General features: G+C 51.8%; 2 protein-coding genes across 2 annotated transcripts; both read right to left on the reverse strand.

Annotated features, from left to right (window-relative positions):
- Window positions 1–3,117: 3,117 nt before the first annotated feature.
- Window positions 3,118–4,794, reverse strand: CUNH6orf15 (chromosome unknown C6orf15 homolog). The gene is made up of 3 exons (XM_037518648.1): window positions 4,728–4,794; window positions 3,693–4,502; window positions 3,118–3,215 (listed from the first exon to the last, which is right to left on the reverse strand). The coding sequence occupies exons 1-3, from the start codon at window positions 4,792–4,794 to the stop codon at window positions 3,118–3,120; spliced, it is 975 nt and encodes a 324-aa protein (XP_037374545.1).
- Window positions 4,795–9,678: 4,884 nt separating this feature from the next.
- On the reverse strand, window positions 9,679–13,249 carry CDSN (corneodesmosin). The gene is made up of 2 exons (XM_037518649.1): window positions 13,165–13,249; window positions 9,679–11,249 (listed from the first exon to the last, which is right to left on the reverse strand). Exons 1-2 carry the CDS (start codon window positions 13,247–13,249, stop codon window positions 9,679–9,681), a joined length of 1,656 nt encoding a protein of 551 aa, XP_037374546.1.
- Between the last annotated feature and the right edge of the window lie 1,328 nt (window positions 13,250–14,577).

Below are 14,577 nucleotides of genomic sequence, written 5' to 3' on the forward strand. Positions count from 1 at the left end.
TCTGACTGTGCCGACTGCATGTATAAACAAAACAAACAAATAAAATAAATAAATAAAAAACATGCCTCTATTAAAAAAAAATAAAGTAGGGGCTTCCCCAGTGGTGCAGTGGGTTGAGCACAGTGCTTGAAGCTGTCCGTAGCCTCTGCAGGATGGGTTCAATTCCCAGCTGGCCAGGGAGATACCCACATGGCACGGCAGACATCTCCTGTCTCGCCCACTGCTCCCCTCAGCAGTGTTTTCAGTCATCTGCCTGTACTGCTCCATGCTTTGTCTCTGGTGAATCCTCTCACCCTTCCACACTTCTGGCCTATACCCCAGTTCTTGTATAAATAAAATAAATCTTAATAAATAAATAATAAAGTAAGCAGCAGTGCCTACCCCATGGGACTGTTGTAGGGATTCACTTAAAAACGGTGTGTGAAAGCACCTTGTCCAGAGCCTGGTACATAGTAGGTACTCAATACAAATGAGATGGGTTAATTGTTGATTGTACGTGAACACTCCCTGGACAGCTAATGAGGAGAATTTGGTTTGAGTCAGAGCCTGTCACTTGTGAGCTATGTAACCTTGGGTAAATTGCTCAACCCCTCAGTTCTTCATCTTATAATACCTTCCCCACAGGGAGTAATGGGGTTTCAGTGATGGAACATACATTTTATGAGCTGAAATGGGGTCTGTAAGGAAGGGTCAGAGAGGCTCTGGGCAGGCGCCTGAAGAGTACAGATCAGATTCCGTGTGGGGCGGAAGGCTCAGCAGAGAGAGGAAATGTGTTCAGCAAGGAAATGGAGGAGGGAGAGGGAGCGGGTGCCCACCTTGGCCCAGACGCTGCGCTGTCCATGGTGCTGGGGCACAGCGGTGTTCAAAACAAAGACAAACTGTAAGACAGACCCTCGACAGCAGACTTGAGAGCTGAGACATCCAGGAGGGGAGGGGTAGGAGAAGGGAGAGGACGGTGGGAGCTTTGGTGATAGCACCTGAGAGAGAGACCCTATATTGTGAAAAGATAAACAAGGGTGTTTAAACAAGACAACACAAAGTCCCAGTCCTCATGGTGCTTGCACTCTAGGGAGTGTGGAGAAAGAAGAAGAAGGTTCTGACACAGAAATGAACAGCGAAAATAGGGGTGACTAGATAGGAGGCAGCCAGAAAGTGGGGCAAAGAGAAGTGAGACCCGGGGCCTCCCTGATGGCTCAAGGGGTTAAGCACCACACTATGAAGCTGTCCTCAGCCTCTGCAGCACGAGTTTGATCCCCAGCCAGGGAGTAACCCACAGCAGACCTCTCCTTTCTCGCCCGCTGCTCCCCTCAGCAGTGGATTTCAGTCAGTCTGTCTGTTCTGTCCCCCACTCTGTCTCTGGTGAATCCTCTCCCCCCCACACCTCTGGCCTGTACCCCAACTCTTGTATGCATAAATAATAAATCTTAAAAAAAAAAGAGAGAGAGAGAGAGAGAGAAGTGAGACCAGATCCCAAACCTAAGAGAACAAAAAATAGACTTGTGCCAAAAACAGAACCCCCTGGCCAGAACAGCAGAAAATGGAGAGAAGCTGGGAAACATTGGTGGAGGAGGTTGGGGTGATAGCAGAAGAGTGTGGTAATATGAACATGTCTCAAGAAGGAATTCTTAGCTCAGGATAGTGCTTCATGGCACTCACTGGAACAGGAGAATATTTTCTGAGAACACTCACCTTGCACTCAGGCAGGTAGCAAACTATTCTCCAATTCTGGTGTATATCCTCCTCCTACTTCCTCCCCCACGACCTGTCCAAATCCCAGGATCCGGGGTGATGCCCAGGCTGTATGGAGGGCCCTTACACCTGGATCCCTTTGGGGAAGTACATGCACAGCAGGGGGAGAGAGAAGGGGTGGCCACCAGAAACCTCTTCCAGAAACCCCGCCACTCCCACTACTTTCCATCACACTTTCTTAGATTACCCTCCCCCACCTCACTCAACTCCTGTAGAAGGACACCGAGCTCCTGAGAAAACCAAAGGGAGGACAGAGAGACAACAGTGTGACCAAAAGAAAAGTTGTGTCATTACTTGGGATAAAAGCATCAAATGCAATGGCAGGTAGGATTTTTCTCTTCTTTTCTCTCCTCCCTTTCCTTTATCTTTCAGAGGTCTGCTATTTATTCAGCAAATGTTCAAAGTCTGTGGTCCTGGGCCTCTCTGGTGGCACAGGGGTTAAAGACAGCACTGTCAAGCTATTGCCAGCTACTGCAGCATGAATTCACAGCTCAAGTTCAATCGCTAGCCAGCCAGAGAGCTACCCACATGGCACAGCAGACCTCTCCTGTCTCACCCACTGCTCCCCTCAGCAGTGTATTTCAGTGGATCTGCCTGTTCTGCTCCCCACTCTGTCTCTCGTGAATCCTCTCATCCCCCCGCACCTCTGGCCTGCACCCCAGTTCCTGTATGCATAAATAAATAGATCTTAACCAAAAGAAGCATTTTCAGCTTTAAAAAAAAAAGTCTGTGGTTCTCAGGGGCACAATGTGCCAAGTGCTGCATGTCAGGGAAGAGATCAGTGCATCCTCCACTTTTGAGAAGCTTGGGTTTCTGGGAAGAAAAGGTCAGCATAGACAAATGACTTACTCTAACTCTGTTTCTCCGTGAATTAAGGAGTATTTATTCCCCATTCGGCCCTGGTACCAACCTGACCTCTCCCTTCCCTCCTCCACTGGTGCCATCTCAATGAGCCTGCTGCCCCTCATCCCCTTCTCAGATTCCAAGACCATTCTATAGCCAACACCCACCCCACCCCCCCCCCCGTGAGATCCTGGGATCCACCCCCAGATACCTGGGCTTTGATCTTTTGCAAAGGATGGGGACGAGAGGGCATTGGGAGGACCCTAGAGATGGGGGGGCTAGAAAATGGGACAGACAAAATTCACTTCAGTTTGCACCCAGAAAGAAAGGCACTGAGAAAGAGCAGATTCAACAACAGTTTGTGCTTTATTGGTGATCAACGTGGGGGGTACAGGAGAGGCAGTGAAACGAGGAGGCCGTCCTGGAAAGTGTGTTGACTGAACCTTGATTGAGTTCACAGTGCTAGAGAGAAGCAGGGGTCCTCTCCATTCCAACTCCAGGTTCCCCCTCCGTGATTCTCCCAACCTACTCTGACCCAGCATTTTCAGGATTGGCCAAGTCAGGTGAGATGCTCCGAGAAGAGCCAGGGGGATGGGCAACTCCAGGAGGAAAAAGATTATTAAGATTTCCCCCACCGATACCAGGAATCCGATTAATAATGCCCCCACCGATACCAGGAAACGGATTCATATTCCCCCCACCAATACCAGGAATCCGATTAATAATGCCCCCACCAATACCAGGAAACGGATTCATATTCCCCCCACCGATACCAGGAATCCGATTGATAATGCCCCCACCGAGACCAGGAAACGGATTCATATTCCCCCCACCGATACCAGGAATCCGATTGATAATGCCCCCACCGAGACCAGGAAACGGATTCATATTCCCCCCACCGATACCAGGAATCCGATTGATAATGCCCCCACCGATACCAGGAAACGGATTCATATTCCCCCCACCAATACCAGGAATCCGATTAATAATGCCCCCACCGAGACCAGGAAACGGATTCATATTCCCCCCACCAATACCAGGAATCCGATTGATAATGCCCCCACCGAGACCAGGAAACGGATTCATATTCCCCCCACCAATACCAGGAATCCGGTTAATAATCCCCCCACCGATACCAGGAAACTGATTCATGTTCCCCCCGGTGATACCAGGAAACTGATTCATATTCCCCCCGCTGATACCTGGAAACCGATTAATATTCCCCCAGCCAGTATTTGGATTTTTGATGCCCCCGAGCACCCCAGGATGAGGCATGGGCCTTGTTCCCAATCCAGTTGCAGGACCTTTACCTGCCAAGGGCACTCTGGGTTTCAGGAGCCCACAGGGGCGACCAGAGAGGAGGGCCTGTCGAATCTTGTTGATAAAATTCCAGAAGGGTCGCTGGGTAAAAGTTTGTTCTTGGGCCCCCGTATTAGAAAGAGGTGGCTGTGTAGATTCAGGGTCCTTCTGTGAGAGTGAAGTCTCAGGTTGGGCCCCTGTGGGGTGTCCTGAGGACCCTGCAGGCAAGGGCCCGCTGCCTGGAGGGAGGTCAGCATCATTAGAAAAGAAATACAGCTCCTGGGGCAGTGCTTCCCCCACATAGTCCTCATTCCCAGCGGCCATCATCTGCCAAGGATCCTCATAGGCCCAGGAATCCACATAAGACAGTCCCTCAGATGGGGCCCAACTCTGAACTCCAGGACCCCCTGCAGCTTGGGAGCCATCTGATGGAGAGGCATTGGGATTCAGAGGAGCGCTCCTTAAATCATTAGACTTAAGTTCTGGTTGGGACTGAGGATGTTCAGAGTTGGAGGGGCCAGTTGAGGAAGGTTGTCCAGGCAGAAGCAAATTGGTCCCTGAGTCTTGGGGCGCTTTCTCTTCCGCTGCACCAATGCTCCGGGCAGAGAGGCCTGAGGAGGGGGGAAAGGAGGCAGCCAAAGAATGGAATGTTTGGTCCCAGTGCCCTCCCTTCTGTGAGTCCCTGACTGACTCCGTCACTTCAAGCCCCTTCCCCCCCCCCAACCACTCCCACTACTCCCGGGTTCCCAATTGGGCACCCTCCTGTCTTTACTCTTCCCTCAATTCCCCAAAGGCCCCCACCCACTCCTGCACAAAGGCCAGCACAGCCTCCATACCTGGGAGATGAAGACAGATGAGGAGCACACCCAGAGGAGCCCAGCTCCTCACCATGCGGCCCTGCATCTTGCTCAGCTCCCTGAGCCAAGACAGCCAGCCCTTTATCCTGCTAGTGGGGTGGGGGACAGCAGAAACAGGCGGGGCGAGTGGCTATGCTGACAATAATCTCCACATTCCACCCTCATTCCTAATTCAGTCTTTGGCAACAGGTGCCACTTGAATGTCCCAGGAAAGTTGGGTGTTCCCCCGCTTGTTCTTTTCTTTGAGCTCCCGCCCTTTGCTAACCCAGGTGTGCTGGCTCACAGCGCATCGCTGGTTCCTACGAGGCCAGTCACCCTGGTGTCTTCAGTGCCTTCGCCACAATAGAAACACTTGATTCTCTTGTCTTTGGGATCCAGATCATTCTCTCCTAGTACCCCTTTATCGTGCATCTCATTGCTCCTTGGCCTTCACCCCAACCTGTAGGAGACTCTGGGTGTAGCAGTAGCCCCCATATGAGCAGTTGGTCCAAGATTAGACCCTGTCTCTGAGGAAATAGACCTAGTTCCCATCCTTAAATGATGATGGTGTATTAGTTTCCTACTCTAAAATAAATTACCACCACATTCAGCCAGCTGTTCAGGGAACAAGACTTTCTGTTTTAGAACCATGGCCCAATTTGTCTGTAACCTCACAGGGAAGGCCCCGGAGCTGGTAAGAACAGCTGTGACTTACTGGAGCCTCGCCTAGTCACATTTTGAACTATGGCAAGGTTGAGCTGGTTCCTCCTACCCCCGCTGAGATCCCTGCAGCTTGAAAAAAATAGTCCATCTTGCTAAGACTGGTTGCTTCAAACAGCTCACAGTTAAGGACGTCTTGGTGGCCACTGAGGTGTGCATGTGGTTCTGTGTTGAGATCATAGATAAGTGTAGCCTCATTGGCCATAATGTTTGAAGACCCATCTTCAATATCTGATTGTATTTGGCTTGTTATTTTCATGTTCTTGGAATATATGTGACTAGCGTATTTGAATAAATTAATGTGTCAAAAATAAATGATCACAAACATAATGGCTACAATAACACAACATTTATTTATTACCATATAGGATTTTTTTTAAAGATTTATTTATTTATGCATACAAGAACTGGGGTACAGGATCTATCTATTTATGCAGGGGTGAGAGGATTCACCAGAGACAGAGTGGGGAACACAACAGGAGGACTGACTGAAATACACTGCTGGAGGGAGCAGCAGGCGAGACAGGAGAGGTCTGCTGCACCATGTGGGTCAGCTCCCTGGCGGGGATTGAACTCGTGTTGCAGTGGCTGCGGATAGGTTCGTAGTGCTGCGTCTTTATAATCCCTTGCACCAGCAGGGAGCCTTAAAAACTTACTGTAAGGTTTTAAGGCTCAGAAGTCTGACATGGGTCTCATCTGGTTAAAACCTAGGTGTCTAGAAGCTTTGGAGTTTCTCAAGGCGAATCCATTTCCTTGTAGTTTCCTACTCTAGAGGCCACCTCCATTCCTGAGCTTGTGGTCTTCTTCCTCCATGTTCAAAACCAGAAACAGCAGGATCTTCCCACATTGCACCACTAGTAACTTCCTCTTTTTCTCTCTTCTACATTTAAAGACCCATTGGGCCCACCCAAATAATCCAGAATAATCTCTCCACTTAATGATCAGCTGACTAACAACCTTCAATTCATCTGCAACCTTAATTTCCCTTTGTTATGTAACCTATTATAGTCACAGTCTCCAGAGATTAGGAAGAGGACCTCTTTAGTGCTAGGGTGGGGTTCTGGGGCACTCTTCTGCCTGCCACAGACGGGTCCACAGAATACAGAAATACTGAGAGAGCAAATGTACCCAGCTAACTGTAGAGGAGGATGTGTTTTTTTTTTTTTTAATTTTTTAAATTTTACATATTTTTTTACATCATTCTTCCTTTTTGGAAAATGTATGCTTTCTCCTCTCAGGTGTAGTCCCTGCAAAATTCCCACCACCATTCACCTGTGCACCCATCACCATAGATCCTTGTGCTCTTCCCTCCCCTGTTTTGATCCCTCTCCACCCGCCTCCCCTGCAGAGTGCCTCTGATTTATAGTTGCCTATTAATTTTGTTTTTTGATTTATTATAATTATTTTTCCCTGATCCCTTATTTGTTTCCCCTACATCCCTCCTATAAGTGAAACCATCTGATATTTTCGTTTTTCTTTCTGGCTTATTTCACTGAGCATAATCCCTTTCAGCTCCATCCATGTTGCTGCAAATGGCATGAGTTTATCTTTTTTGATTGCTGAGTAATATTCCATTGTGTATATGTACCACATCTTCTTGATCCAGTCATCTATTTTTGGGCATTTGGGTTGTTTCCACAGCTTAGCTATTATAAACAGTACTGCAATAAACTTAGGGGTGCAGATTTCCTTTTGAATTAATGTTTTATGTCCACTCTTAGATTCCTAGAGTAGAGTTGCTGGGTCATATGGAAGCTTCATTTTTAGTAGTTTAAGAAACCTCCAGACAGCTTTCCATAGTGGATGGGCCAGTTTGCACTCCCACCAGCAGTGCAGGAGAGTTCCTTTTTCTCCACATCCTCGCCAACATTTCTTGTTGCCCATTATTTTAATGTGTGCCATTCTCACTGGTGTGAGGTGCTTTGTCATTGTGGTTTTGATTTGCATTTTCCTGATTAGAAGTGATGTTGAACATTTTTTCATACCTATTGGCCATTTGCATTTATAGGAGGACATTTAAATGCTGTTGTCAAATGGCTATTTGCGAGTTATTAAATTGGGGGATGGGAGCATAAGGATTCGTTAAGTATTTGCCTGCTCTTAAGCACATTTGAAAGTTTCCCAGTAAAAAGTGTTTAAATATCTTCCTTCTCTCTATTGCTTTGAGGATGCAGCCGGCCTAGGTTTACCTGATTTTGTGAAGTCTAAATACTGGCTGCTAGACTATATTGCTCCATCCACATCACTAGTGCCTGCTGGCTAGCTACTGGGAGAGTGAAGTGCTCCTCTCCAAAATGGACAATGAATAGGGGGCAGCAGCCTTTTGGGTGATAGCTGGCAGTTTTGCAAAAGCTTTTGACCAGGCAGTCTCTCTCCAAAATTGCAAGAAGCCTTTGACTCCTGCCATTGACTGAGCCCAGAAGCCAAATACCCAACCAAGGGTGACTCACAGCGATGACAGAAACAGGGCTATTCTGCACCCTCCTCTGACTTCAACCCTGCAGGTCATTTCTGATCAATGTTACACATTCCTCCTTTTTGGGACTTGGAATTTCAACAATAGTCCTAGCAGGACCAGCTAACACCATGGGAGTAAATTGGTTCGACCCTAGGGTGGGGTGAATTCCTTTGCAGTGAAGCAGAGGTTATGAGAGGTGGCCTGTGCTGCAGGGTGAGGCCCTTCTACAGGGACCGGCAAAACCCACTCACCTCTTTGGGAGATGAGAACTTTTTCTGCTCAGCCCCTCCACTGCCGGTCTCCAAGGCATAGTCACACCCCCCACTTCAACCTTCTCTCTTCTCCCATGAAGGCCCCTCCCTTCCTCCACAGTGGCACTCTGCCTCTCGCTCCCACAGCCCACTGGAGAACCCCAGCAGAGACAACGAGAGTGTGGAGCTGGAGAGGATACTGTCGGCTCTGTTCTGCCATGGCACAAGAGTTTTTATACAGGCTGGTGAGTCACTGTGCTGGTGGCACTCCCTGACATGCTTCCACCCTCTGCTGCTGCTCTCTCCACCTCTCTCTCCCAGAGCAACGCCTGCCTGGGCACCCACTCAGTCGCCAGGAATCTGGTCCGGGGTGTTCCAGTCTTCCCGGGATTCCAGGTGTCCCAGAAACCCAGAACTCCCAGAGAGAACGGTGTCTAGAAGGTGAGGCAAACTAATGGTAGAGGAGAAAAAATTTGGGTGGGAGGGGAAGGGAGTAACTAGGGCTCCCTCTAGGGAGAGGTGAGGATGGCAGGGTGAATGGGAAGTGGAGAGAAAATGGACTTCCTGCAAGAGGAAGGGAGTGTGAGGAAGGAGCTGGACAACCAGAAGCCCCCACTTTCAGTTTGTCAAATATTTGTTTACGTCCATTGTGGGAGGAGCCTTAAAGTATGAGAAATACTGGACCAATGTATCAGTGAAAATGGGGCCATGAGGACCTCTAGAGGCATAAAAGAGCTCATTCAGCTCTTTAGAGGAGACCCAAGATTCCAAGAAAACAAAGAGTCTGTATCTGGTTCACACAGTTTATTGGGACATCTGCCCGGGATCCAGGGAGAGCAGGAAGCCTGCTCCAATCTCCCCAGGCACCCGGCATCTCCCTCACTCAGGGAAGTATCTGGTCTTGAGGGAAGCGGCAGCCTGAAAGGGGGGTTGAGGTGGAGATTTTTTGAGGTGCGTTGGGAGGTCACAGAGGGTGTGGCGAGCTCTCGGCGGACAGGTGGGTGTGGCGTGGGGAGTGTGAGAACCCGATGGCATATCACGTGGCCTGACCAGATACCCAAGAGAGGCCAGTAAAAGTGGTTATTGCTTTCAGATAATGGTTTGCGCTGTGCTTTATCTGGCAAAGCGGGAGGGGCGGAATGACTTGTCCAGGCATCAGAACTATTCTGGGACATTTTGAGGTATTCTCAGTTAAAATTCTGAATGGGTAGTTACCATTTCAAAGAAACAGTGAGACTGTTTTAGGGGGTATCTGTCGGGGGAGCACTGCAGTAGAATGGGAATCGAAGCAGTAGGAAAGAATGAGAAAAAGGGATTTGGAGTCCACCGTGTGGGAAAAGGAGGAAATAGAGTGGATAAGGAGAGGCTGCCAGATAGGGCAATGGAGAAAGCAGAGCAGTTCTCTTGAGAGGGAGGAAGAAAACTGAGCTAACCCTATGCCTGGGCCCCTAAGCTTCTCCCGGTGGGGAAACTGTGTGTGTGCACACGCACGTGCCTGCACCTGTGTGTATGAAAAGCTGGCTTATGCACTGTCTGGTGACTCTCCCTGGGGTTGGAAGACTTCAGGGTCAGCTAGCTGGGGTCCCAGAGGCTTCACTTGGGCCAGGATGTCCCGGATGGAGCGGCAGGGCATCTTGGAAGAACCGCAGAGCCTGGCACCAGCTGAGGGATCTGGTTGGGGAGAGCCATCAGGACCCCCACTCGATATTGAGGAGGAGACGGAAAAGCAGGGTTGACCAGAAGAGCTGGACTTGCTGCCACAGGGCTGAAGGATAATCTTGCCACCAGACTGTGAGCTGGAGCTGCCGCTGAAGGAGCCAGTGCCTGATGAGGAGCAGGGCCCCTGGGAAGCGTCGCCACAGGGATGGAAGGATGAACTGGAACTGCTAGAACTGCTGGAACTGCTAGAACTGCTAGAACCACTGTGGACTCCGGAACCGAAGGGCGAGCAGGGTCCCTTAGAAGTCATGGAACCAATTCGGCAGGGCTGGACCCCCCCAGAGCCCACTGGTTGGAACACAATGACCGAGGAAGATCCTGATGGGTACTTGGACCCCGAAGAGCTGGGGATGATGGGATTGCTGGAGAAGTATTTACCCTCAGAGATGGGGGGTCCAGCTGCAAAGGAGGGCACTCCTGGAGAGCCTCTGACAGGGTTATCTTTGGTAAAGTAGCCCACAGGATAGATTTTGCCCTTGCTGTAGGTCATGCCTGGGACCAGGTAACTGTTGGAGGAGCCACCCACCACCTCATAGCCGCCGTAGGACTGGTCGACAGAGGTGATGGGGGGGCAGGGCTTGCCTGAAAGGCCACCACTACTGCAGGGGCCACCTTGAACACCCCCAGGACCCCCAGAGCCATGCTGTTCCACTACCACCACCACAGGCCTTTGACCCCCTGACACAGAGTGGGAGCCAGAGATGTAGGAGCCAGAGTGCGAGACGATGGGCCCCCCACTGCAGGGAGAGTCAGGGATATCCGAGCTACAGGGGTGCTGGTTGGAGTTGACCTGGCCACTGCTGCTAGACATCCAGGTTTGGGAACCAGAAGAGCTTGAGCCTCCTCTAGATTGGGAAGAGCTTATTACCAAGCGGGAAGAGCCATCATTGACTGGTCGGGCTGAACCAGACCCTGTGTGAGAGCTGCTGCTTCCTGAGTGGGAGCTGCTGCTTCCTGAGTGGGAGCTGCTGCTTCCTGAGTGGGAGCTGCCACTGCTTCCTGAGTAGGAGGAGCTGGATGCACCTTGTAGACTAGAGCCAGATCCAGAGGAGTAGCTGCTGTGGGAATACCCTGTTCCTGGCTTAAATACTGAAGAACCACCCTGGGCAGCACTGGATCCACTGGAGCCAACACTGGAACCGGCGCCGTAAATACCACTGGAGCCACCACTGGAGCCACTGCTGTGAACACCACTGGGTCTGCCACTGAAGCTGCCGCCAGAGCCACCGCTGGAGCTGGAAACCGAACCGCTGGAGCCGCTGTGGCTATTGAAGCTACTGGAGCCCCCACTGAGACAGGGGTCATTGGGGGAGGTGATACGTGAGGGGTCCTTACAAGGGTCTGAGAAGGTCCCGATGCTCTTAGACAAGGTCCCTGGGGAGGAAAGTAGCGGTTAGTAAGGACCATGGCCTTGATTTCTCCCTTATCTTTTCAGGCCCATTGTTGTCACCTGCCGCTCTGACTCCTCCTGAGCAGAGCCCAGGGAGGGCTTGGGGGGTGGGGCGGGGGGGAGAACTGGCTGAAATGAGAGGGTAGAGTAAGGGTAATTTCATTGTTCTGGCGGGTGAAAGGAAAACCAAATACTTACCAGAGGGGGAAAATGAGGCATCGACCTAGACAGCCTTGAGGGAAAGAAACAGGACGAGAGAAGCAGCAGGACAACTGGAGCTCCCAGAGTGAACCCAGAGACAGAGCAGGGGAGACTGAGACTGAGAGGTGGGGCACAACCCCGGAGGGAAGAAAAATGGAATCAATTGGAGGAGAAGACAAATGACAAAGCAATAGGGGACCGAGACGGGACGGAAAAGTAGCAAGGAGACTGGAAAGGAGAAAGTCATTGGCAGAGGGGCTGAGTTCAGGCCAGGCCCCTTGAGTGCTGAGTTCGGTCCCCAGCCCCTCAGGTGAGGCCAGGCTAGGACAAGGATGGAGACTCTGTTTCCATCTCAAGGCTGCCCATGCCAGGAAAGCTGGGTGGGGTTCCGGATGTGGGGGCACCGACTATTGCAGCAGAACCTGCTGATACCAGTGTGACAGGACACCGCACCCCGAGCCACCCCTGCTCTCCCGGCCCAGCCCAGGGCCACTGGGATGAAACCCTCCCCAAGGCTCACCAGCCTCATCAGCTCCCCTCTCCCCACGTAGCCATCAAGCACACGCCTGCCTTCCCCCGCCCCCCGCCACTCTTGCCAGGCCCACATCTGCCTGCCTCTGCCCTTACCTCCTTTGAGGATGTGGAATCACTTCTTTGCCTAACTGACCCTATGCTCCTAACCTCAGGCCCACTATTTCCTCCCTATTTCCCATTTCCCTATTTCTTATTTCAACCCTATTTCCTCCACCCCCACCTCAGCCCCTCAGGTCTCAGCAGCAGAGACAGAGTGAAGTATTTTACATATTTGGAATCTGTCCCACCTTCCTCATGGCCATAGCCGCAGCTGTGACTATGTATGCAGAAGGTGCTTTAGAAAGCATAAAGCCTTAGATGGTATGATTCATTACTGCTGCACCTCTTTAATTCCCCTCATCAATGACCTGGTCTCTGTGGTTTCCCCCTTCTCTCCTCACAAAGAAGACGTCTGTGTCCCCTCCACAGCAAACCCCAACTCTGCCCACACCCCCCTTCACATGGCTCCTCCAGCTATAGGGGCTCCCTCTCCTCCTCTGCCCCCAGGTGCCACACAGCCTGCTCCTTGCCCAGGGCCACGGGCCAGGTCACCGGAAATGTCGGTGTTCAACTGCACATCCTGGGGTTTGCACCTGACTTTACTGCTTTCTGGTTTGTGAGCTTCAATATCCTCGCCTCCCCAAGCCTCACGCCCTCATGTGGAGAGTGGATTAACCAATCTTCTCTCTCAGGCTTCTTCTAATGACCCAAAGTGCTGATGATCTAAAGCATTTAAAGTGCTATAACAGGGCCCAGCACAGGAACAGGGCTCAATAAATGGCAGCGATTGCTATGACTATAAAATGTCCCATCTTCTTCTAGTGCTCTAACAACCAGCATGTATAGAACCCTCTAGCATGCCCAAAGTTCTTGTCACAGACAGTATGTAGGTGAGGCTAGCAGAGAGATGAGAGCTAGGTGTTATCGCCATCTCCATTTTAGGGTTTCAAGAACTGAGGCTCAGTCCGTTGAGGTAACTTGCCTGAGGCAGCAAGGCCATGAAGAGCAGCCCAGACTCAAGGGCAGACTCCAGTGCCTGCCCTGTCCCCCTGGCTGGGACCCCTGTCTGCCCTGACCCGGTGTCTGCCTCCCTCCTCCCCAGCTCCGAGGTCCCCAGCCTCCTACCTGGCAGGAGAAGACCAGCCAACAGCAATGCCACGATTCCTTGCCCTCCCACACGCCCCATCCGGGGTGCCCGAGAGGAGCCCATCTTCGCTGTGCAGCCTTCTGTCTGACAGCTGCTCATGGACACCCAGGGCCTTTATGCCAGGGTGGACATTCTCTGGGCAGGAGTCACAGTGGGGAGGGGAGAAAGGCGGAGGGGAGGTGCCTGGGGGAAGTTGGTGTGGCCAGGAGGTAATGATGTAATCAGCCGGGGCATCTGCCTACTCAGCAGCAGAGGTGGCTGTGGTGTAGGTACCATGGCCACGGGGCCCTAACAATGCTGTTCCCTGCCTGGCCTGCCCTGGCTCCTCATTGCCTAACCTGGAACCAGGCGCTCTGCCCCGATGGCCGCCCACTCCGGGGCGGCCACTCTCACCCTGGGGCCCACTCGCCTGACTCTCTCACTCTCCTGCCTTCCTGGTTTTGGCCAGCTCCCCATGCGTCCATGTGCAGGCTGGGCTGTCACCTTTCCCTTCCTGGTGTCTGCTCCACCCGGCCCCAACGCACGGTTACGCCTGGCCCTGTCACAGGCCCTGGATCAATCCGCTCCCTTCCTTCTGATCCCTCACTCAGCCCCTGCTCACTTCCCCCAGATATAAAAATAATCCCCCTGTTTCTCCCCATTCCTTGCTGTCACTACTCAAGAACCATGCGTGCCACACACCTACTAGCTGTGCCTTCAGTCAGGGAGACTTTCCTCTCAGAAACTAGCAACCTGCATTCTGAAAGCCGCTCCCAGACCTCTCCCTTCTGGGGGGCTCCAGGGAGAGCCGGAGGGTGTGGGGTCCTAGCACCTCAGCCTGGGGAAAAGGCCTGGGACCCCGGTCATAGCTGGGCCTTGGTTACTCACAGGCCACTCACAGCCCCTCCCCCATGGCTGGTGATGACCCTGACTCCAGTTTGTGAGCAAGAGACTAATAAGGCTAATTGGGGAGGTGGTGGCCCAGCAGCCCTTTAGCTAGATCCCTGGCCTGGATGAGTGAACAGGAAGTCAGTTTCCTGGGTAGAGTAAAGGAGGGCTCGGCAGATGGAAAGGCAGGACCGGAGGGCCAGAGCCCTGGGACCTGCTAAGAGCACAGGTGGTTCCTCCTCCATCCCCTTTGCCTGTCTCCTGCTTTGACACTGGCCCCACCCCAGCCAATTAATTGCTCACTGGTATTGCCCAGAGTATCAGTATCAGAGGGAGGGGCCAGGAGTCTGGCCAAGCTGCCCTGTCCTCTCTCTCCAGGCCCACTAGGCCTCTCACTGCCCCCCCTCACCCAGACTCTCACTTCCAAACTTGCCCAGGTCTTTGCCAGGGCTCTCCCATTCTGTCCATCTCCTGCCCTGCCTCTAACCCAGCCCAGGGCTGACAATAGGACCTTTGACATGATG

This window comes from Talpa occidentalis, unplaced genomic scaffold, assembly GCF_014898055.3.
Source record: "Talpa occidentalis isolate TD23 unplaced genomic scaffold, MPIMG_talOcc4v2.1 talOcc4.2, whole genome shotgun sequence".
In the NCBI taxonomy this organism is placed as follows: domain Eukaryota; kingdom Metazoa; phylum Chordata; class Mammalia; order Eulipotyphla; family Talpidae; genus Talpa; species Talpa occidentalis.

Bases quoted from the DNA above. Each gene is read 5' to 3' on its own strand.
- CUNH6orf15 (XM_037518648.1), bottom strand. From the start codon at position 4,794: ATGCAGGGCCGCATGGTGAGGAGCTGGGCTCCTCTGGGTGTGCTCCTC. The intron at 4,503-4,727 runs GTATGGAGGCTG...CCCCCTCCTCAG, and splicing joins CATCTGTCTTCATCTCCCAG to GCCTCTCTGCCCGGAGCATT. The intron at 3,216-3,692 runs TTGGTGGGGGGA...GTGGGGGAAATC, and splicing joins TATTAACCGGATTCCTGGTA to TTAATAATCTTTTTCCTCCT.
- CDSN (XM_037518649.1), bottom strand. From the start codon at position 13,249: ATGGGCTCCTCTCGGGCACCCCGGATGGGGCGTGTGGGAGGGCAAGGA. The intron at 11,250-13,164 runs GTAGGAGGCTGG...TTTCCTCCCCAG, and splicing joins GGCTGGTCTTCTCCTGCCAG to GGACCTTGTCTAAGAGCATC.